Source organism: Chelmon rostratus, chromosome 8, assembly GCF_017976325.1.
Source record: "Chelmon rostratus isolate fCheRos1 chromosome 8, fCheRos1.pri, whole genome shotgun sequence".
Classification (NCBI taxonomy): Eukaryota; Metazoa; Chordata; class Actinopteri; order Chaetodontiformes; family Chaetodontidae; genus Chelmon; species Chelmon rostratus.
The window spans coordinates 1,662,263-1,683,863 of record NC_055665.1 but is presented as its reverse complement, the minus strand read 5'-3'; the positions used below and the strand labels follow the sequence as shown (position 1 = coordinate 1,683,863).

At 46.8% G+C, this 21,601-nt stretch overlaps 1 protein-coding gene across 1 annotated transcript in view; it reads right to left on the bottom strand.

Annotated features, from left to right (window-relative positions):
* The window catches only part of si:dkey-22o22.2 (neural-cadherin), a 113,993-nt gene that overhangs the window by 62,954 nt on the left and 29,438 nt on the right, over nucleotides 1-21,601 (bottom strand). Inside the window, exon 2 of the mRNA XM_041941845.1 lies at nucleotides 1,195-1,383. Coding sequence (XP_041797779.1) covers nucleotides 1,195-1,383 — 189 coding nt within the window. The remainder of the gene's footprint in view (nucleotides 1-1,194; nucleotides 1,384-21,601) is intronic.

The window sequence follows — 21,601 nt, the reverse complement described above, 5'->3', positions numbered from 1 at the left end:
GAGTGAGCGGGAAACATTACAGAATGCTAGCGTTAGCTCATTAGCTGCAGCTGTTAAAATCTACTAAACAGTCGTCATTTCAGGCAGCATTTGTTGGCCTGAAATGTGTGAAATCAGAGAGCCATTGTTGTTATATCATTATAAGCTGGAGATTATCCTTCCTACACAACCTGTTTGTCATGAATCTGAATTCATCATCTGTCAAAATTCAGAGAATTCCTTCAATAACAACTTTACAGAAATTTAACTTCTTTAAAAACAAGCTGACTGTCACACAAACTGTAAATCTAAGATCCTCAAACGCAGTGAAATCATATTAAAGCTACTAATTGGCCTCACGCACACTGAGTGAATATATTTCCATACTGGCATGATATTAAAAACATTTTCAATGTAAATTATTGGATTATTCGTTGGTACACATGTAGTCACATTACGCCAAAGGGAAGTTAGAAGCCCTTAATGTGAAAGCATCAGAAATTAGCTCTCAAAATATCTCTCCTCGCTCCTTCCTCCTCTCTCCTTCTCCTCTTCTCCTGTAAAATATTATAAAAAATAAAAAATCCACAGCCACCGGCGCCCATCCGCCCACCCTCCCACTCGCTGCATCTCCAGAGACTTTCCTATTATTCCCGAATCTGGGAGCTTTCTTTGCCCCAGGGAGCGATTAACAGTGCAGCTCCACGCCGTTTATGTGCGTTTTTCTCTCCCTCTCTGACTTGACGGTAATTGAAATTCAACAAGTCAAATTTTATTTATAAATCTCTCCTTTGAACAAAACAGGTTTGTCACAGAGTGCCTGGCGGAGCAGCAGCGGACCTAATTACAGATACAGGCGGGAGATAAGAGCGGCAGCAAACGCATGACGGGCTTCAGGAAACCGAGATGGAGCGAGAAGGTCTGCTAACAAATTTTTACATACGCTGCAAAGAGCAGAAAACAGGTGAATATGGATCCTCAAACATCTTTAACATCTTTTCATGCATTTGAAATTGTGTTTTTTATGACCAAAGGGTCTTAACAACCTCTTCCCTGCAGCCTTTTGCCCTGCATTAGATCTCAGGGGACCAGCTCAAAACAGCAAAAACACGGGTGTCCACATACTTTTGGCCATACAGTGTCCATTCTCATAAACAAAAACAGGAAAAAAAAAAAAGAAAAGAGGAAATACAGAAAATAAAAGACTCTCCTCACCGTCCACTAGGAAATACTGGGTTTGTCCAACTGTTCCATCCCGTTGCCGTGCCGACAGTCGGTACACTGCAGAGCCAGGCGTGGCGTCGGGACCCACAGCACCCAGGTAAGGCGAGGGGAACATCGCCCACTGCATGTCAGCCTGGCTGGGCATGCTCAGAGTCAATCTGCACAGGTATGACTCATCACCTGGAGAGAGAAGACAGAGAGACGGTTTACTTTGTGTAGTCGATGTAGATTTTGGGCCATAATTACAGCAGTGATCTTTGGACCAAAACTGCTTTTTCCATCCAACATTACAGCCCATCACACACACACACTCACACACCTTCACATCCACTTATATCGATTATATATGCCGACCTTTCAGGGCGCAACCAATGAGATGACAGCTCTATGAGATGTGGCCAGAAGCAACACATGCAAACAGGTTAGGGAGAGAGTGACGGAGGAAAAACCTCCCCGGTGAAAGAAACGCATGGTGACATGTCAGCAGTCAGACGGCGACCAGGTTTGTGATCAGGCCTTTACGAAATAAGCTGGATCCGATGCCACTGACGGACCAGAGGAGCCACAACAACCGCTAAATTCAGTTCTCACGTTAGTCCCTTTAAAGTTGCTGAAGTGTCAGCGACATGATCGTCCCATTACAATCTTAATGAACGCAAGTCCAAATATTCACTCTCCTTATTGCTCTGGTTTGGTCTCCGCCTTCTCCTGAGAGGATGATCCGTCTCTTTAGCTGCTGATGACTCCACTTTCTTCACAAACTGGGCAGGAAGTTTTCAGTCAGAGCTTGTTTGATGGAAACAGCTTCAAAACTTGGATCTAAAAGAGGCTAAAAAGTTCTGCAGAGCTGCTTCCATGATGATTCTTGACACCTTTGATGCCTTTGCAGGCTTTCAGCTTCAATCTGTGGTTGAAGATGTACCAATCACACACTCACATTAGCAGCAACATCAGGTTTTTAATTGTCATTTTGAACCACATTGTTTGCATCAGTGTGTTTTTTATTCCTTCAGAAAACGAGGGAACAGCTGTTGTTTTGTGTATTTTAGTTTGCTAGCTTGCGCTGTAACCGCTTGCTTTTGTTGTCTGCCTCGGCTTTGTAGCGACGCAGCTTGTTAGCTAAGCTAGCGCCGCTTGTTCAGACTGCGGCATGAAAGCCGAGCCGCTGCAGCCAAAGGGGATGAGGTGACGTTTCTGCTCGACATCCGCCGTGTTTTCTCATCCTTCATCTCCGCGCCGCCACTCGGGAAGACAAGAGCGATGGAGTGACGGGGAGGAAGGGAGAAAGGCGAGCGGCTCCTCCAAAATAAAACAACAAAACTTTCAGAAGATCACACAGCGACATCCAAACAGCAGGAACTCCCATTCGCCCAGTCAGAAATACACACACACACACACACACACACACACACACACACACACACACACACACACACACACAGGCATGTTTGTCTGCATATATGAGTCTACTCGCTCTTCCTCTTCTTCTTCTTCTTCTTCTCTCTTCGCGTCTTTTCTTTGAGCCGTCTGGTTTTGAGAAGGGATTTGTTTGGTTTGAAGCTGCTTCGGCGCTCGCTGTTGTTTTGGCGCCTGTGTTGTTTCACTGCAGCGAAGGAGACAACAAGCCGAACAAGAGAGAAAACTTCACTTCAGAGGAGAGAGACGAGGAGGAGACAGAGGAGGAGGAGGAGGAGGAGCGGAGGTGAAAACACCACAGCATCTTCCTCTGTTTCCGTCTTTTTATATCGTCACTGAGGCACTGTCAACAAACTGAGAGCAGGAGGAGGAGGAGGAACGAGCGAAGGAGAGGAGCTGATAGAGGGAGAGGGGACAGGAAGAAGAAGACAAAAGAATAGGAGGAGAGGGAAGAGATGGGGATGAAGGAGAGGAGGAGAGGAGGAGAAAAGAGAGTATGGAGAAGGAGGTATAAAGATTTGTCTTTAAGAACAATCCCACTCCTCCTTCACCACCACAGAGTTAAGAGGAGCAGGAGGAGAAGACGAGGTGATGAAGGAGAAGCCTTCCAGCTCAGTGCTCCTCTGTCTTCTTCTGCGTCGCTGGTCTTCAGTCTTCAGTCTCTCATAAAATCCAGAATAATCGCGTCTATTTCTGTCTGTTGTTTTACATATGCTGCGCTGTGGGCTGCGTATTAAAGCCAAATGGAATCTGTCCCATTATCGTGATAAACATCAACACGTTCGGACGCGGCGCCGGCGGTCAACACAACCTATCTGCACGGAAAGACGCGTCCGCGAGGAGGAGCGCGGAGGCGCGAGGAGAGGAAAACGCCTCCTTCGCTCCTGCAGGCTGATGAAAGGTCACTGACAGAATAATGACGTTTAACGAACGACGCAGTGAAGCTGCAGCACCTCGGCTTCATGATGCTGCTGCTGGAGCCACGTCACGTCCTCAAACCTCGTCTTTTCAATGGGACATTATGTCTGAGGAGTAAAGACTCGAGCTTTCACGACAGAAGAGATTCTGCTCGAATGGAGGGAGATCTGGTGAGCCTGCTACGTCAAAGTGTTGCATTATGGGCTGTTTGCTCGGCTTGTCTGTCTGATGGCCGGCAGTGGCTACAGACCCATGAAACAGGTGTAAATCCACAACGAGCTGAAAAGAATAGTCCTCGATAAGAGAATTCCTCAACAGCTGCTTCAGCTCAGGTGATCTCATGGGGAACAGAGCGCTGTGCGTGGGGCCAGGTGGTTTTAAAGGGGGGCGGGCCGGCCCCTGCAGGTCAGGTTGGTCCTTCCCCTGACAGACATGCTGCTCGTGGCTTCCACGATTGGTGACGCCAGAGGGGGCTTTTATTTTGTTCCGAAAACAGGTGTTTTAAAAAGGCGGGTTTCTATTGGCTGATCGATGAGCCTGATTGACGACCTCAGGACAAACTTTACATTTTTAGCCGGTAAGAGGGTCAGAAAAGCTAAACCGTCTGCACGTTGTCTGTTGCGGTGAATAATTTAGTATCACAGGAGTGAGGTGCAGCAGGTTTTCATTGTCTCATCCTGTGTGAGGAGACTTTATCTGATGACACCGTCCAGGTGGTGTCATCACTACCTGCCCGACGCAGCAGAGTTCAGCCTCTTCACAGTGCAGCAGCCCCCTGTATCCTTCCGCCCGGCCTCCTCAGCAGCCTGAAGGGTGAGCCGATCTCTGATGTGAGCCGCTGAACTCGGGTCGAGCTCACTGAACACACGCACGCATGCATACAAAACTGCAGAGGAACATCCGACCCGGGGCTGCAGCCGGCGCCGAGCAAGATGACGAAGGGCTGAAAACCTGAACGGTTCTCAGTCATTTCCACACGAGGATGGACGTGTTTGTGCTTTCAGGCGTGGCGTCATTCTTCTCTCACATCTCAGTCTGACATGAGAAGAGTGTAAAATGATCTCAGTGCATTTAACGAACTTCCTGCCATGTCTGCTTCTGACAGTTTCCGCGTTATGTATTTTTTATTGAGGTGATTCTGACACAAATCTCAAGGTAAGCTTAGCTCAGCTTCTACCCATAATCCCTTGTGTTTTGGGGTAATTTCTTGTTGTTGAACTGCACCGCAGTTTTACCTTAGAGGAGCCGTCTCACTGTCTTTTCTCGGCGCAGTCAGAGTTCAAGGCGTCGTTATAAACACGATCACGAGGAGACGAGTCGATGAAGAGTTTAAAGGACTCACATACGGAGTCATGTGGGGGTTACCCCCACATCAGGAGGAATTCAGAGCTCTCGGGGCACGCTGACGGTCTACATGTATGAAATCAACACATTTGTATAAACATTTCTTATTCTGTTTGAAGAGCTGAACAGCCCACGTGGTTCCTCTGAGGCTGCCGCAGCAGTTAACACAGTCAATCAGCGCTCTGCACGTCTAATCTGTCAGTCTGCACCAGTGCTGCAAGCCACCCCGTCAATCAGACAGTCTGAGAGCCTTCTGGCCAAACTGCAGAAAACATGGCCGACAGATTCAGTCGGTGGTGTTTGATGATGAGCGGCGAGGAGCTAACCTGGCGCACCAGGTGGTTTCTTACACAGAATCATGCAGAAAGGCGTCAAAAGGTCATGGCAGGTGATTGGATGAGCCATCTGTCTATCACAGGCTTCAACCACTCACATGAATGAACCACATGACTTAGTACGAGAGTGAAACTCTTGTGGACGCCAGACGCTCTTCTCTCTGTGAAGAAATATTCTCCAGCTCTGATGAACCGATGCTACAGCAGCATCTACGCTAACCTCTTTAGCAGTCGCCATTTTTGTTTTCCAACAAAAATTTGTGTTCCTCTTTGGACTCTAATTGGTCCGAACGTTGTTGTGCAGCCACAAGCTCAGAACTTGAAGCTTCGCATCAGAAATCCAGCTGAGACCATGAACGCTTCGACACTGAGATTTCACCTTCGTCCAACAGCTCGTCTCAAGTCTGCAGGACTAAAAGCTTCAGGGATTGAGAATAAACGGTTAGTTTGGCAAACGCATGGCTGCACGCCGCTTCCCTTTTTGGCGGGAAGCATGCAGGACTGTCTCCCACATAGTGGATCAGACGGCCCCAAAGAGGCCCCCCCCCCCATTCAGAGGGGATGAGGGAAGGCATGGAGGCATCACTCAAAGACAAAGAAGAAGATATTCCATGATAAGAGAAAGCAACGTATTTGTGGCTTTAGAGACACTCCGATCACCACGCAGAGAGAACGACAGAGCTCCATCCTTTAACTTCCCTCTCCTCCACCCCCCCGCCGTCAGCCCCCCCCCCTCTCTCTCAGAGTCCCTGCTGAACTGCTGTCACATCGTTCTGTGTTGGTTTTTCTTCACCCTCCATGTTTGTCACGGTGCTTCTCATTTCAGAGGCGAAGGCTCCGCCGGAACATCTCCACACTGACGCAGCCATCGGCGCTTGCGGAGGTTTGACTCTCGCCGTCTGATCCGTGTGTGTTTGAGTTCGTCCTGTTTATCCGCCGCGCCGCTGCGGCTGTGGCCTGATTTCCTGGCAGAGATCAATAAAGTTTCGTAAAGCTCTCTCTCTCTGTTTGACAGAGAACACTGTGTCGTCCTAAACCGGTCGAACAGGAAGCGTTGAGAATGACGCGTCCTTTATAGAAGCGGATAAATCGTCCCAGTGAAGTGCAGCTAAGTCCGTCTTAAGCCGCCACTTACTCATTTGAATCTCAATGCAGAGCGTGTCACGGCCTGTTATGCAAAGCGCGGCTAAAAAGAGAAAGGGAATTGTGCTTTGTTTACGCCGTACTCCATTCTGCTGTCTTTTAATTTAAATTCATTTATTTGTTTGGGGGGGGGGGGGGGGGGGGGGGGATTTGTTTGTCTGACGCGCAGCGTGTCGGGATCAGAGCGGGAGGCGACGGAATCGAGAGGACGGAGACACAATGAGAAGAGCTATTTTCTGTCTTTCTCCTCTGAGTCTCTGACTTGAATGGCGGCTGATGTATTCAGCGTGAAGCGGAGCCGTGGCAGCCAACCAGCGCCGCTTCAGAAATAGCAAACCGCCGCCGCCGCCGCCGCTCGCGAGAGCATCAATTAGGGGAGGGATGGAAGATGAGGGGGGATTAAATTAAAGTGTGGTCGCGCCCACAGGTTGTCACACAGCCGATGATGAAAGGTGATTAAAGTGCGAGTCGTGTTTATTTATAAAGTGCTTTTAACAAACCGGTTTGTCACAACCTGCGACGCAGCGCAGCGAGAGAAACAAACTGAGCTAAAAACAGCCGACAAAACGAGGGAAGATGAGAAGAAAAGTGCAGGAAGGTGTCAGAGGAATGAAAGACTAAACGAGCAGAGAGCCAAAAACAATCCCAGCTCACAGACCCCCAGATCACCTCAGACACCTTCAACTCGAGGGAGGAGAAGCAGCGAGTTCCCTGCAGGTCAGACTCCTTCAGGGACGTTAAAGTTAAAGATGAAGTGATCAATATTTGCTGTTTATTGGCTCTCGTGAGTCACATCGTGATTCTGCTGTGCTGGAGTCATAAAGGATCAGCTCACTTCCTGCTCAGTCTTCGAAGCCTGTGAGGCTCAGGAAGCTACGGACGCTGCATCGATGGCGTCCTTCATACCCGAACAAACTGACAACGGAGGCCTGGACCCGACACGGCTCGAACAGCCGGCTGTGTGTTCATGGAAATACTTCAAAATACTTCAATTATAGATACTTTCAGAAAGGAGTTAAAACATGTTGAATCAGCCCTTCACACAGAGACCTGCGACACTTGATCCCTTTTAACCCTGACGTGTGTGTGTGTGTGTGTGTGAGTGTGTGTGTGTGTGTGTGTGTGCATCAGGTGAGTTCAGACACAGCTGTGTTGGCCCCTGAGGAAGATCTGAGAGATCTGTGTCACCTGAACACCACAGGACACACACACACACACACACACACACACACACACACACACACACACACACACACACAGACAAATGTGCACTCATTGTGTGTGTGTGTGATGGTGTGTGTGATTGACAGTGTGGGATGCGTCTCTGTGGTGACTCTCAGGGTGCAGGTGTTCCTGTGGCACCGGTTGCCGGGGCGACATGTTAAGTCTCTTTGACATGTGAAGGCACTCTGGCTTTGTGTTACCGTGTGTGTGTGCGTGTGTGAGTGTGTGTGTGTGTGTGCGTGTGTGAGTGTGTGTGTGTGTGTGTGTGTGAGTGTGTGTGTGTGTGTGCGTGTGTGAGTGTGTGTGTGTGTGTGTATGCTGCATTTTTACTGTATATAGCATATTTGAAATCTATTTATTGGTATTTATTCACAGATTTATTGTTCAAACTGACGATAATAACGAACTCTTAAAGTGCTTCACGACAATAAGAAGAGCAAACAGCACAAACCCAAAAGATTAAAACAGACGAGAATGAAACCCAGTTAAAAAAAAATAAATCCAATAAATAAACAAGAAACATGAGAAGACGACTCGATGAAGAGCTCCAGCTGTGAGCGGATCCAGTCGCCATGACACCAGCATGGATGGAGGATCTACTGATCAGTCGTCAGATACAAGGAATCATTGCCAAACATGTTTATGTTTTGTGTAGATGTAAAATCAGTATCTGCAAACACTCTGCAGTGATTCGCTGTTTGTGACTGACTGACGACAGTCTGACCTCAGAGCAGCAAGAATGATGGAAAAGTGATCCAGTGATGAACGGAGGAGCCGAGCCTTCAGTCTGGATTCTGGTTCCGCAGTCAAGTCGAGGTGAAAGTGAAAATATCGTCGGACAAACCCTCCTCTGTTTGTGAACCCGGCTCTCCATCTGGTCCCTGGGAGCCAGCGGACAGAGGCCTGCTGCATCCTAATTAACCACCTTATAGACTGGCCTACTTTACCTCTGCGCACACACACACACACACACACACACACACACACACACACACACACACACACAGAAAGCCAAAGTCCTGCAGGCACACAGTTAATTAAGCCCCATTTTTCACTGCTGATGAAGAGAGAGAGGGATGAAAGAGAGGGGGGGGGGGGAGGACGGAGGCTGGAGAGTCTGAGACGGAGAGAGACGAGTTTAAAGTGACGATAACAAGGCAGATAATGATGAGAATAATAAACGAAGAGAAAATGAAAAATCAATGCATAAATCTGCCTGTTTGGAGGCAGAACACACACAGACAAACGACGCCATGCGGCGGTCAGTTATCACGACTGAGCTGAAGTTTCTGAAGGAAAAACTGATTATTTCTCCAAACTGAGGTTTAATTTAACAAAGCAAGTTCAGAGCAACATCGTATTTATCCAAAAACATATACGATTAACCCTCTTTCACTCTTCACGTTACTTTATTCCAACCATAATGATTTTTTACTGGCTCTTCAGCACCTCATGTTTGCAGCTTCAATAACAGGATAAAGCTAAAAACAGACGTTCTGAACGTTTTTCAGACTGAACCAGACCAGGCTATACAGGCTGGACCGCACGAGACCAAACTAGGCCTGGACGGGACCAATCTGGGCTAGAACAGACCAGAGCAGAGCAGACTCGGCCGGAGCAAAGCCGACCCGGACGGCGCTGAACCGGTTGCAGAAGGTGTCCGACTAAAATACTGTGACGGTTCGGACAAAAAGGGTTTCTGTCGGCTCGTCCTCGTGTCGAGGGATAAAACCGGACTCTGAGTCTGATGTTGTGAAGTCCGGGTCCTGCTTTTAGGCTTCGGCTGCACAAATAACGTCAGAGAAGATCTGATGATTTCTATTATTATTTATCAGCTCGGTTTTACTTTTCAGGTCGTCTTTCAGGGATGGAGGCTTGTGTGTGTGTGTGTGTGTGTGTGTGTGTGTGCGTGTGTGTGTGTGTGTGTGTGTGTGTGCGTGCGTGTGTGTGTGCGTGTGTGTCTGCCCTGCTTGCTTCCTGACCACTGATGTCAGCTATAAGTCCTGGAGGAGACGTGGACGACCTCTGGACTCTCTGGAGTGTGCAGGAGTGAACAGCAACATCAAAACTCAATTAGGGTTTAATTCTGTGGTCGGAGAGGAAAAGGTGGAGGAGGACGGAGAGACGGAGAGACGACAACACAAACGGAAAGGAGGGGAAAGACATTCACATCCAGTGCTGAGCAGATAAACTGCAGATACGTGAAGTTAGGATGTTTGTGATTGGTCGATCGGAAGGTGCAGCCCTCGCTGGTCGGTTAAACTTATTCTTACTATTATTGTGCGTCATAATTCAAAACACATGGCAGGATTGACATGACGGTGGAAAATGAATTTAAGGTTTATTTAGTTGGTGATGATTGTTGGAACAGTGGAAGACGAACCGAGAAGGTTTTTTGTGAGCTGTGTTTGAAGACTTGAATGATGATAAAATGTTTCAGTGAAGGGAGTCTGGTGGCTTTGGCGAGAGCGATACAACAGCTCCAACAGCCAGAAGATCTTCCTCATTCACTACAAGCTTTACTTCTGTCAGGATCCTTCCCAGAACGCTGTCAGACACTTTGAACAGTCAGCGGCAAAAACATGGATAATATTTGACAGGGACATTTGATAGTTTTTATCCTGCTGGACACTGAAACTTTCCATTTGAACCACATTTCAAATATGATTTGGTTATTGGAAAATGTGATGAATACGTTCCATCCATCCATTATCTATACACCGCTGAATCCTTTGCAGGGAGGCTGGAGCCTATCCCAGCTGTCTCTCGGGCGAAGGCAGGGGACACCCTGGGCAGGTCGCCAGCCTACCACAGGGCTACACATATAGACAGACAACCAAGCACACCACGCATTCACACCTACGGACAACTTAGAGTCATCAATTAACCTCAGCATGTTTTTGGACTGTGGGAGGAAGCCGGAGAACCCGGTGAAAACCCACGCTGCACAGGGAGAACATGCAAACTCCACACAGAAAGACCCCAGGCGGGATCGAACCAGGGAACTTCTAGCTGTGAGGCGACGCTGCTAACCACCGAGCCATGAATATGTTTAAAATAAAACAGATTCATTCAGTCAGACAACTTTTAACCGTACAGGTGAAACTGGGCTCAGTGTTTCCTGAGTGTTTTCTAACTTTTAGACCAGTCGATTAGTTTGAGCTTCTGTTTAATCGTCAGGGAAATTACTCGTTAGGAACATGAAGACAGCTAGAGAATCGAATAGACCCAACAAAACTAATCTAGATCACACCAGACCGGCTGGAACTGGAGCAGACCAGATAATACAGAGGTGAGGCTGGACCAGACCAGGACGTGCAGTCCTGTGTGAGCTGGTCCAGGTTGTGTTTCTCACAGCAGACAGACGGAGCTGTACGAAAAGCAAATTATACTGTATTAATATGCTAATGTCTAGCTCTGTGTAACGTTGCTCATGTGCTCTGTTATCAATCAGCAGAATAAATATCAATCTTGATGTTTTGATCAGAACTTTCGATTCTTTGTCTGGAGCCGAGTGTAACGCTGTGAGAGTGTGTTAATAGTGACGTCCAGCTGCTGCAACGACACAAACTGGAGGTTTGGAGATCAAAAAAATGGGATCAGATGAGACTTTGGAGCGACATAAATTAAATATGGCCGCTGTGTCCACAAAGCAAACTGATGACATCATTGCATCAGCCGTCGTTGTTCAGTTCCCAGCGAACCGAGGCTGAGACTAAGCGCCGTTTCGCTCCGGTTGGCAGCGAGGATCCCCGTTTCCCACGGAGGGGAACTCAGAGCCCCGCGGGGCCCCCGGCGCTGCGTTCAGGAGCCCCGGCGGCCCCCGAGTTCAATCCACGCAGACGAACACTGGATCCACAGGCCTGATTTCTATTGACATGGCTGCACAGAGGATCAATGACACTGGAAGAAAGAGAGGGGGGAGACAAGAAAAGCGCTGGAGGGGGGAGCACGTCAAGGAAAAGAGCGAAAAATGGGGCAAAGGAAAGAAAAAAAGAGAAGAGAGACGAGCGAAAACAGGTCCGGCAGCTAAAATCAAACACCAACGGAAAAATCAGTCAACTGAACTCCTCTGTCTGATCCCCCCTCTTGATTGGCCAGATGGAAAAAGGCATCATGGGAAGTGGGGCAACCGGACGGGTCGAACAGGATTTACTGATAACTTGTAGCGTTAGTTTTAATCTGCTTGGAGGAGCAGACGGGTGGAGCTGTACCGACTGAAAAAATAACAAGAAGAGTTTCAGCAATCAGAGGAAGATATTTGATGTGTGTGTGTGTGTGTGTGTGTGTGTGTGTGTGTGTGTGTGTGTGTGTGTGTGAGACGGTCAGATTGGTTCTGCAAGAGTTACACCAGAAGATGAAAAGACGACAAGAAAGGGAGGAAACATGAAAGGACAGCTAAAAACCGATGAAAAAAATCTTCAGACAGTAAATCTGTTAAATCACCTGAAAAATAAAGAGCAGGACCGCATGAGACCAGACCAGACCAAACAAGACCAGACCAGACCAGACCCGATTATAACTGACCACACCTCACCAGATCAACTGACACCAGACCAAACCAAACCAAACCAGACCAGATCAGACCTGATTAAAACTGACCACACCTCACCAGATTGACTCAGACCAGACCAAACCAAACCAGACCAGACCAGATCAGACCCTATTATAACTGACGACACCTTAGCAGATCAACTGAGACCAAACCAAACCAAACCAGACCGGACCAGATCAGACCCTATTATAACTGACCACACCTCACCAGATCAACTCAGACCAGACCAAATGGGACTGGACCAGATGGAACAGACCTAGACCAGACCAGATTAGGCAACCAGAGCAGATTAGACCAAGACAAGACAAGACCAGATGAGGCCTGTGTAGACCAGAGTAGACCTGACCTTCTAAAACTGGACTGGACTCCCTAATAATCAGTGTAGACTGGACTAGAACAGATGAGAAAAAGTTCTGGAGGGGGACCGAGAGGGTTTAGGGTAGGTTTGAATGAAGTTTTGGACAGTTTGGAATTATTTTGCACACTGGTTCAGGTTTTTGTGGTTTAAGTGTTTACATACGGGATGTTGGGGTGGAGGTTTTGTGAGGATAGTTTGAGGTGACTGAATTGGTTTTGGTCTTGTGAGATGCTTGTAAGAGGTCTTGGTTGGGGGTTTGAAGAGAGTTTGAAAGGTTCCTGGTGACATTTAGGTTTTAGATTAAAATGAGTCCCTGGTGGGTTGGGAAAGTTTGTGCTGGTGCTGATGGTTTGGTTTTGGGAGGTTTTTGAGGTGTTCCGGGAGGTTTGAGGAGGTGAGGATGAGGTTTTGTGGGGACATCGGAGGGATTCAGAGCTTTTAGTTGGCTCTTACATGGTTTTGGAGAGGAGGTGCTGAGGCTCTGCAGAGGTCTTTGAAAGTTTTGGAAAGGTTTTGGATTCAGATTAGTGGTGACTGGTTTGCAGCAGTGCAATGGCCGGTTTGTGTCTGTGACTGAGCGTCGTCACGGCGACTGAAGAAGAAGAATCCGGTGATGTGATGAGAGAACCGGCGGCTGTCGTCTGAATTATGAATATCTGAGGACTTTTGTCAGCCATTAAAAAATAAAGCGGTGAAAGTTTAATGTGGTGCTTCGTTGATTATTGATGGAGGAACTCCAACACTGACAACTGTGGGAGTGTGATGTGTGTGTTCGAACCATGCGGGCTCATCGGCATCTGTGTGTGCGCCCCTGTTTTACATGGACAGCATGTGTGTCTGTTAATAATTTGTGTGTTTTATTGAGACGGTTTTAAATTTAAAGTATTGTTAGATGGTTTTGAAATGTTTGATCCTCAGCTGGTTCAGAGGGTCCCCAGGTGGGCGGGGCCTGTAAATAGCTCTCGAGTGATTGACAGCTCTCTCTGTGTCACCTCCAGGGACTTGAAGGAGTGCAGCTGTGGAGCCACTGGCTGTACATCTGGGTAACTGTGTGTATGTGAGTGTGTTTCTTTGTGTTTCGTGTGTGTGTGTGTGTGTGTGTGTGTGTGTGTGTCAGCCCGGCTCTCGCTGTGACAAACCCTCAGCAGTTCTGACGGAGTGTGACTGTGTGTGTGTCTGATGTTTGAGCTTTCAACTCGTGATGGGATTTCCTCACTCTGACTCCAGTGTGTGCTTCTGTGTGTGTGTGTTTTTGTGTGTGTGTGTGTGTGTTTGTGTGTGTGTGTGTGTGTTTGTGTGTGTGTGTGTGTGTGTGTGTGTGTGGGTAAATCTGTTATCTCTCACCATCATTTGGAGAGAGAATAATCAACAAAGGCAGGAAGCTGCACTGTGCCGAGAGTGTGTGTGTGTGTGTGTGTGTGCGTGTGTAGTTTAATCTGCTGTGTGTGCTTTTATGCTTTTGCATGTTTGTGTGTGTTTGTGTGTGTTTGTGTGTGTTTGTGTGTGAAGCGGTCACATTTTGGTGCCGTGTTTGTGTTTCCAGTTTGATTCCTCTGATGTGTGACTGCAGCAGCATCTCATACAAATTATCTCCGTTTCTATTGGCTGCTGCTGCAAAATGTTGCAGATTTTTAGTCTCTAACAGAACCTGAGAGGTTTTCACTTCGCTTAAATGTTTCCTAAAATCTGCGCCCGGTATCAACAGTCATCTTAAGAATAAAGAAGTGGCTCCAGTCAGGTTCATGGGGGACTCCAGTCAGATTGTTTTGTTCTTTCCGGAGTACTAAAGGGCCCTAAACCTAAACCTGAGTGCTCTCGAGGTCCCAGTTCAGCACTATTAACATTAGAAGCTTCAAATATTGATGTGATGAGCTTAAACGTCTAACTAGGAGAATCTGACTATTGTTATGTCTCTGCTAATGCTAGCTGTTGGTCAGCTGACTGCTAACTCTAGCTGCTAGCAGCTAAATGAAAATGAAACCATAAAGATCTGAGCTGGACACACACACCTGACTGAACTGTGTGAATTTATGGTTTTCCCCGCTTGGCGTGGAAGAACTGGCAGCACAGAGCCCTCACCTCAGCCCAGTCCAGCACCTCTGGGATGTGAACTGGAGCACTGACTGTGGACCAGACCTGATCAGAGCCGGACCTCACTGATGCTCTGGTGTCTGAATGGGGGTAAATCTCTGCAGCGGCACTGAAACCAGAAGAGTGGGGGCTGTTAAAGTAGGACGTTCATGACCGTGACCCCGCTGTGAGGGTGTCTACAGACTTTTGGCCATGTGGTGTAAAATGTGGGCTGGAAAATGACTCCTCCCTTTAAATATACTATTATTTAACATTAATACGTGGTGTTTCTTTGTCTGATGAACCGAGTGAGGAGACACTGCACATCAGTGGTGGGATGAAGCCTCATTTACTCAAATACTCTACAATTCAGAGATATTTATACTTCTCAAGTATTTCCATTTTCTGCCACTGTATACTTTTGCTCTACTATAATTCAGAGGCACTTTGTACTTCAGTACATTTATTGATAATATCAGTTTCTTTGCAGATTCAGATTATTACTACAAAACATAAATCCACTCAGAGATAAAGACATTGTGATGTATTAGCACAGATTAAGCTACACAGCAGCGTATAAAGAGATCGAGATGATCTCCCCCAGTACAGCTGCAATATCAGTGATATGATATATATTATTAATGTTTATTATTAATGCATTTTCTTCTAAAATGGACTGGTCTGCATGATGAGTGCTTTTACTTTTGTGACTCTAAAAACATTTGGATGCTCTTACAGACGTTTCTGCAGGACTTTTGCTTGTAACAGAGTATTTCTACACTGTGGTACTGCTACTTTTACTTGAGTAACAGGGCTGAGTACTTCTTTCACTGCCGTGCACATCGATCAGCCAACAGTTACATTTTTTTAATTCAAACAAATCATGCAATAAATCAACTGGTGGAAAATGTACACAACACAGCAGCTCTTCATCTCTCACTGAGCATCAGTTAGCCACGATGCTAACAGAGCAGACACAGACCAGACTGGAGCCTCCATCTTTAACCGTCCCCCCCACTGATGACACACGTCTGAAACAGTCTGGATCTGGATCTAAACTGACAAACCAGTTTGGAAAGAACAGACTCAACTCGCGACCACTCACACGTTTTCATTCATGCTGCACTCAAATCAAATAAACACAAGAGTGCCAACAGGGCTTCCCACCCATCAGCACAGGGGCCTGTCACTCACAGAAAACAAGGCCAAAAACACTCGCATGCACGCATACACGCACACACACACACACACATGCACGCACACACACACACACACATGCACGCACACACACACACACATACAATAATAATAATAGCAATAAGGGCATTTTTGACTGAATGAGTTAAGCCACTTTCTGTCATAAACTTTAACGCACTGCTGATTATCTGTACACACACACACACACACACACACACACACACACACACACAAACACAGACACACACACACACACGCACACACACTTCCCCGCAGATCTGGCGACTCGGCCCGGTGATCAAAGGCTCAGATTTGCTCCATTGTGTGGATAAACACCCAGCTTTTCAGACACCCAGGAACACACTCATCCAGCACAACAACACACACACACACACACACACACACACACACTCGGCCAATTTGGTCCAATCTTCCAAAGCCGCCACTTTGGCAAATTTGCACAGAGGAGGGCTGCTGAAATCCGCGCGACCAAAGCACTTTGTTACGGTGGTTGTGGCCTCCTGAGCACTCTGCAGCCCTCAGATCGTTATAAATCCATTGTAGGCGACGGTGGGCTCCACCGCTAACCTAATTGTAGCGCTGCAAAGCCGTCCCGAAGCTTAAGAGTGTTGAAATCTGTTGAAATACAGAGCGCAAAGTGAGGCAGAAACGCCGACGAAATTCATCTGAGGGCTGTTAAAACATCTTGCAGATGAAAACAGGAGAGTCTGTCCTCGATGTGAAGCCTCCTCGAGCGACTGCAGGCAGGCAGAGCAGGAACCTCACGAGGTGATGCGACGATTAAAGAACTCATCTTTGCAGTAAAACGCGGGTTTAATCTGCGTGACCTTTGAGTCGACGATGCTCGAACTGTGCGGCTTCGTTTGCACCGTCAGTCATTCTGTCGGACATCGTTAACGCTCTGAAAAGTGCTTTTCGGCCTCATCATCTGCTCCAGTTTGGATTTTACTGCCAGCTGCTCTGTGACTGGGGCTGTTAGATGAGGCTGCACTGGGACTCAGGCTGCATGCTGTGATCCTGTGTGGGTTTCTGGGATTTTCTTCAAATTACCAAAAAAGCTGTTCTAAACAACCCCTCTGCTACCTGAGTGTGTGTGATGGGTTGAAGGGTTAGCATGACGTGTTACCGGCTGCACTGGCTGCGGTAACGGGTCACAGTTAGCTGAGGCTAACAGTGGCCTCTACAAATCCAAACTATGGTTGGACACTCGGACATTGTTAGGAACTCTGCAGCTCTACCAGCTAAAACGAGATCCTGGACACTCAGGAGCTCAAAGGGAGGTGGTTTCAGCTAAGCTAAGTCGTCTTCGTTAAGATGAGACGGTGCATCGCGAGTTTCGTGTTTTTTGCAGCAGGTAAAAGCTGCGTTAAAGGAATAGTTCAACATTTTGATAAACGCTTCACCTCCAATAGCACGATGGAGATACACATATCACTCTCATATCTGTGTGTTCAGCACAGAGCTGGAGGCTAGCTTAGCTTAGCATAAATAAACAGTTAGCCAAGCTCTGTCCAAACGCAGCCGCAGCCAACTGGAAATCAACATGACGATGCTGAATGTGGTTTGTGTCTGCGTCACGAGCTGACGCTGATCTTCTCTTTTCGCTCTCTGAAACGAGGCGAATGAGCGTCTTTCCCAGAATGCTCAGCTGTCGCTTCGTTCCTCCTCTCGTGTTTTTTGCTCCTGCTTCAGTTAAGGGAGGCGGTGCAGGTTGGGTTAATTGTGTTGAAGAGTGCTGGTTGATGAGGCTCGCACAGCGGACGGCCTGTTTGACTAATGAGAGCATCTGTCGAGCAGCCTGCAGCGTGCGCACACACACACACACACACACACACACACACACACACACACACACACACACACAGCAGTGTTTCCCAGGAGGAAGGGAACTCTGTTCTCTTTTCACTCTCATCACAGTCTCTGTCATCTTCAATCTGTCTCCCATCTCGTCTCCATGACAACGTATCATCTCTTCACTACAACAGCCACTGCGACCCACGCAGTGACATCATCCTCATCATCATCCTCATCATCATCATCATGGTGGAGGTCAAAGCAGACACCCAGAAGGAGGCCCTCCGGGTCAGCAAGGTGCAGACTGTTGTGTTCAAAGTGTGGTTCAGGGACCTGAAGGGGTCCCGAGGGGCTTTTTGAAGGGTCCTTCAAACCCTGATCGTCCTGAAGTTTGCCCAAACAAGGCTTTAAAGTTAGAAAACATGTATCCACAATATAGAAGGATTTGCATATCTGACAATGACACACCATCAAATGACCTGCACCCATGAGCAGGACTGTGTCTCGAACCTCAGCTGTTTGCATCAAACGTCAGATTTTGTTCAGTCTTCCATCAGATAATTAATAATTTAACTGAGGAAACTTTTCTAACTGTGGACTACATTTGATTAGCTTTGTATGTGTCCAAAGTTCAGGTATGACTGGAACGGATTTGAAATATTTCCACCCCGCCCTGCTTTCCAAACTGTTCTAACACACTGAAGCCTGATTGGCTGAAAGCTACAATAACAATTTACTCAAAGCTAAATTATACTTCAAAAACAGATGAATTACCTCCAAAAAGATCAAGTTTAACATCGACTAATGCAAGCTGATATATAACTTATCACAGACACATAAGAGCATAGGTAACAAGAAGTGTCAGCGGTGTCTCAGTCAGAGACGTCCTGCTCAGTTCACGTCTTTAATAATCCAACATAAATCTGTCCTGTTTGAACCGTATTCAGAGACATACACAGAGGCTTTCATGCCAGAGTTTTCTCAGGCCACGCTGAACCATCTCGTTCTTAAACCGAAGTGAAAACCTTGGAAATGACCAAAGTTGGAGTTGTGAGGTTTTTCCACATGACAAACAGCGTTCTCATTATGTCTCACTTGATCTTTCTCTGTGTTCCTGTTGGACTCAACGGCAGAGTGAAGATGACTCACATCAAAGACACAGTCAAGGAAATGTTAACGCCTGACTCATCCTCACTGATGGCACACGTCGTGTGTGTGTGTGTGTGTGTGTGTGTGTGTGTGTGTGTGTGTGTGTACTCTCTGGCCTGGGTGCTCTCATATTTACTGACACTACCATAAAACAGAGTTTCAGCACAAAGGAAATCTAAAAGAAAAAACAAAACAACAGTATTAAAGTATTAAACTGTTGAAAGTGAACAGGATGAGAGTTTCACTGTCAGATGAAAACATCGTATCTCCACATTTGGAGATTTTGATGCTGTATGATCAGCTGATGAAAGAAAGAAAAGAATCTCCACTCCGTCTGCAGTTGAGTAAAAACTACAACATTTCCACCGAAATGTAAACTCTCCACTCCGTAAATATCAAAGTAAATCACGAGAAAGCAGATTTGCACTGAAGTGCAGAACAGTATGTGATGATGGTATGAATCCAGCCCACATACGTTGTATGATTTAAGCCACTTTGCTGCTCTGAAATGAAGCCTTAATGCATGACACAATGACTCTTTCCTGTTTCATGACACCAAAGCAGCTCCATAAAGAAATGCTACCAAGGTTTACTGTGGAAGAACTCAACTGGCCCAAACGGAGCCCAGACCTCAACCCCATCCAACACCTTTGGGACATTAACTGAGGATGGACTGAAAGCCAGAGCATCAGTGCTGGACCTCACTGATGCTCTGGCGTCTGAATGGGAGCAAATCCCTGCAGGAGCGCAGAGCAGAGGCTGTTAGAGCAGCACATTAATGAACATGGTGTCAAGGAATGTTTGTCCATTTACTTTTGGCCACATAGTGTACGTCACATGGTCATAAAACTGTGTTGCTCTTCGTCTTTGCTCATGCTGTCGCTCTGTAACGCTCTCCGCCCTGAACAGTTTGTTTGAAAAGATCCTCTGAACTCAACTGGATGTCATTTATATTTCAGTTTGTGTTCAGGAAACCGTCTCCGCCGTGGACTCAACTTGTGAATCCAGCGACTTAAAAACCTCCATCTGAACTCTGCCGGTCTGCGGCGGCGTATCGTGACTCAGCCGGAGCCTCGGGAGACTCGGGACGAGCGTCAGAGGTGACTTCCTGACTCAGAGGCAGAGAGACGGCGAACATGTGCACCGCAGCGAGCACCTGAACAGCTCGGACACTGAAACCAGGAGCTGCTTCAAAGAAGGAAACAGGAAGCAGAGAGGACGGCAGGAAGCTGTCAGAGGTGTGGCGAGGATGATGGAGACGGGCTGCTGTCTTTGAAGCTTTCACTAACTGTAGAAAAAACAACTGGTTTAGAAAACTTGTGTTTAAATTTATATTAGTCCCAAAGCTCACAGGTCTCGTTTCCTGTGTGTTCAGTCTCAATACTTCAGCTGTTTTCATTCAACAAGCTGTGATAAAGTCTCTGTACGTGACCTGCAGCAGCAGTGTGAGAATCATTTGATGGTAACCATGTTAAATTATCACCATAAATAACCTCAGCGTGTCCCGTCCTGTCGACTGTCGTCAGTCACACTGATGAACGCTTCACGTTTTGCTCTGACGTGAGATTTGGGCAGTTACTGTATAACATGCAGCCAAAACTGTGACACCAGCTCCATCAGTTGAGTGAATTTCTCCATTGTGAGATCAATAAAGTCTGATCTAATCTAAACTAATCAAACGTTTCTGCATTTTATCATTTCATATTAAATTATTCTGTCTTTGCTCCCTTCTTAACTGACTTTATTTGTGTTTTCCTGCACTTTGCTGTTACTTTTTATGCGCGGTGTATACAGGTTATAGTTTTATTTTACTTTTTTATACCTAGTATCGTAGCACAACACTGTAGCTGCTGTGTGGGATCAATAAGTTCATCTTAACAGGGTTGGATTTTGGAGAAAAGATTTCACATCTAATATTTATAGTTCTATAATATTAATGTCTGTATATGTTTTCAATCTAAAAGTCTAAAATTGTTATTTAAATCAGAGACATTATGAGACTTATTAAACGTTAATATGCAGCCAATTTTTCCACATCTAATAAACTTATTCATTACGTCTGTTATTGTAAGAAAAGTTGATTCAAACGAAGTCGATTTTAACCATTGGGGAGGACTGAGTTGGAGACGCAGGAGGTTTCGTTAAATATGGGGCCAAAAAAGGACTCGAGTCGGTCCCGGGTCATTAGACGATGCTGAGAATAAAATAAAGAGAGAGCTGGAAGACGGAGCGCATGAGAGGGATGGAAAGACGAAGACGGAAAGCCTCCGGGGAGGAGTACAAATGGAGACAGAGAGAAGCAGAGGAGGATCAGTCAGAGCGATAAAGATAACACCAGGATGTGACAGAGAGAGCCCAGAGGAGGAGACGGAGACGCTCACATGACAGACGGAGGAGCGTCTAATGGAGCTCGGCTCAGAGGAGAGACGCTGCCCTCGTCCATAATGAAGCCCGAAGGTCCGGAGGACTGTCCCTTAATAAGACCCTCAGATCCCACAGAGGAGAGTCGGTCTGTGGGTGAGACACAGAGGACAGAGGAGGACAGAGGAGGACCGAGGAGGACAGAGGAGGACAGAGGTCACGTGATCATGGCTCTGCTAGCATCAGCTACAGATCGTCAGATTCAACATGGAGTAAAACTAATTTTCATTCAATCAGACTGAAATGTGACATGTTGAGAGGAGACAGTGATAGAGAGAAGAGGAGAAAGGATGAGGAGACGAAAGAGAGGGAGCACATGAAGAACAAAAGCGAGAGGATGAGGAGGAGAGATGATGCAAGGAGACAAAGAAAAAGAGGATAAAACAGAGAAGAAGAAGAAGACATGACTGTGGACCAGAGGAAGAGATTCTAGGACATGAAGCAGAAGTAAAG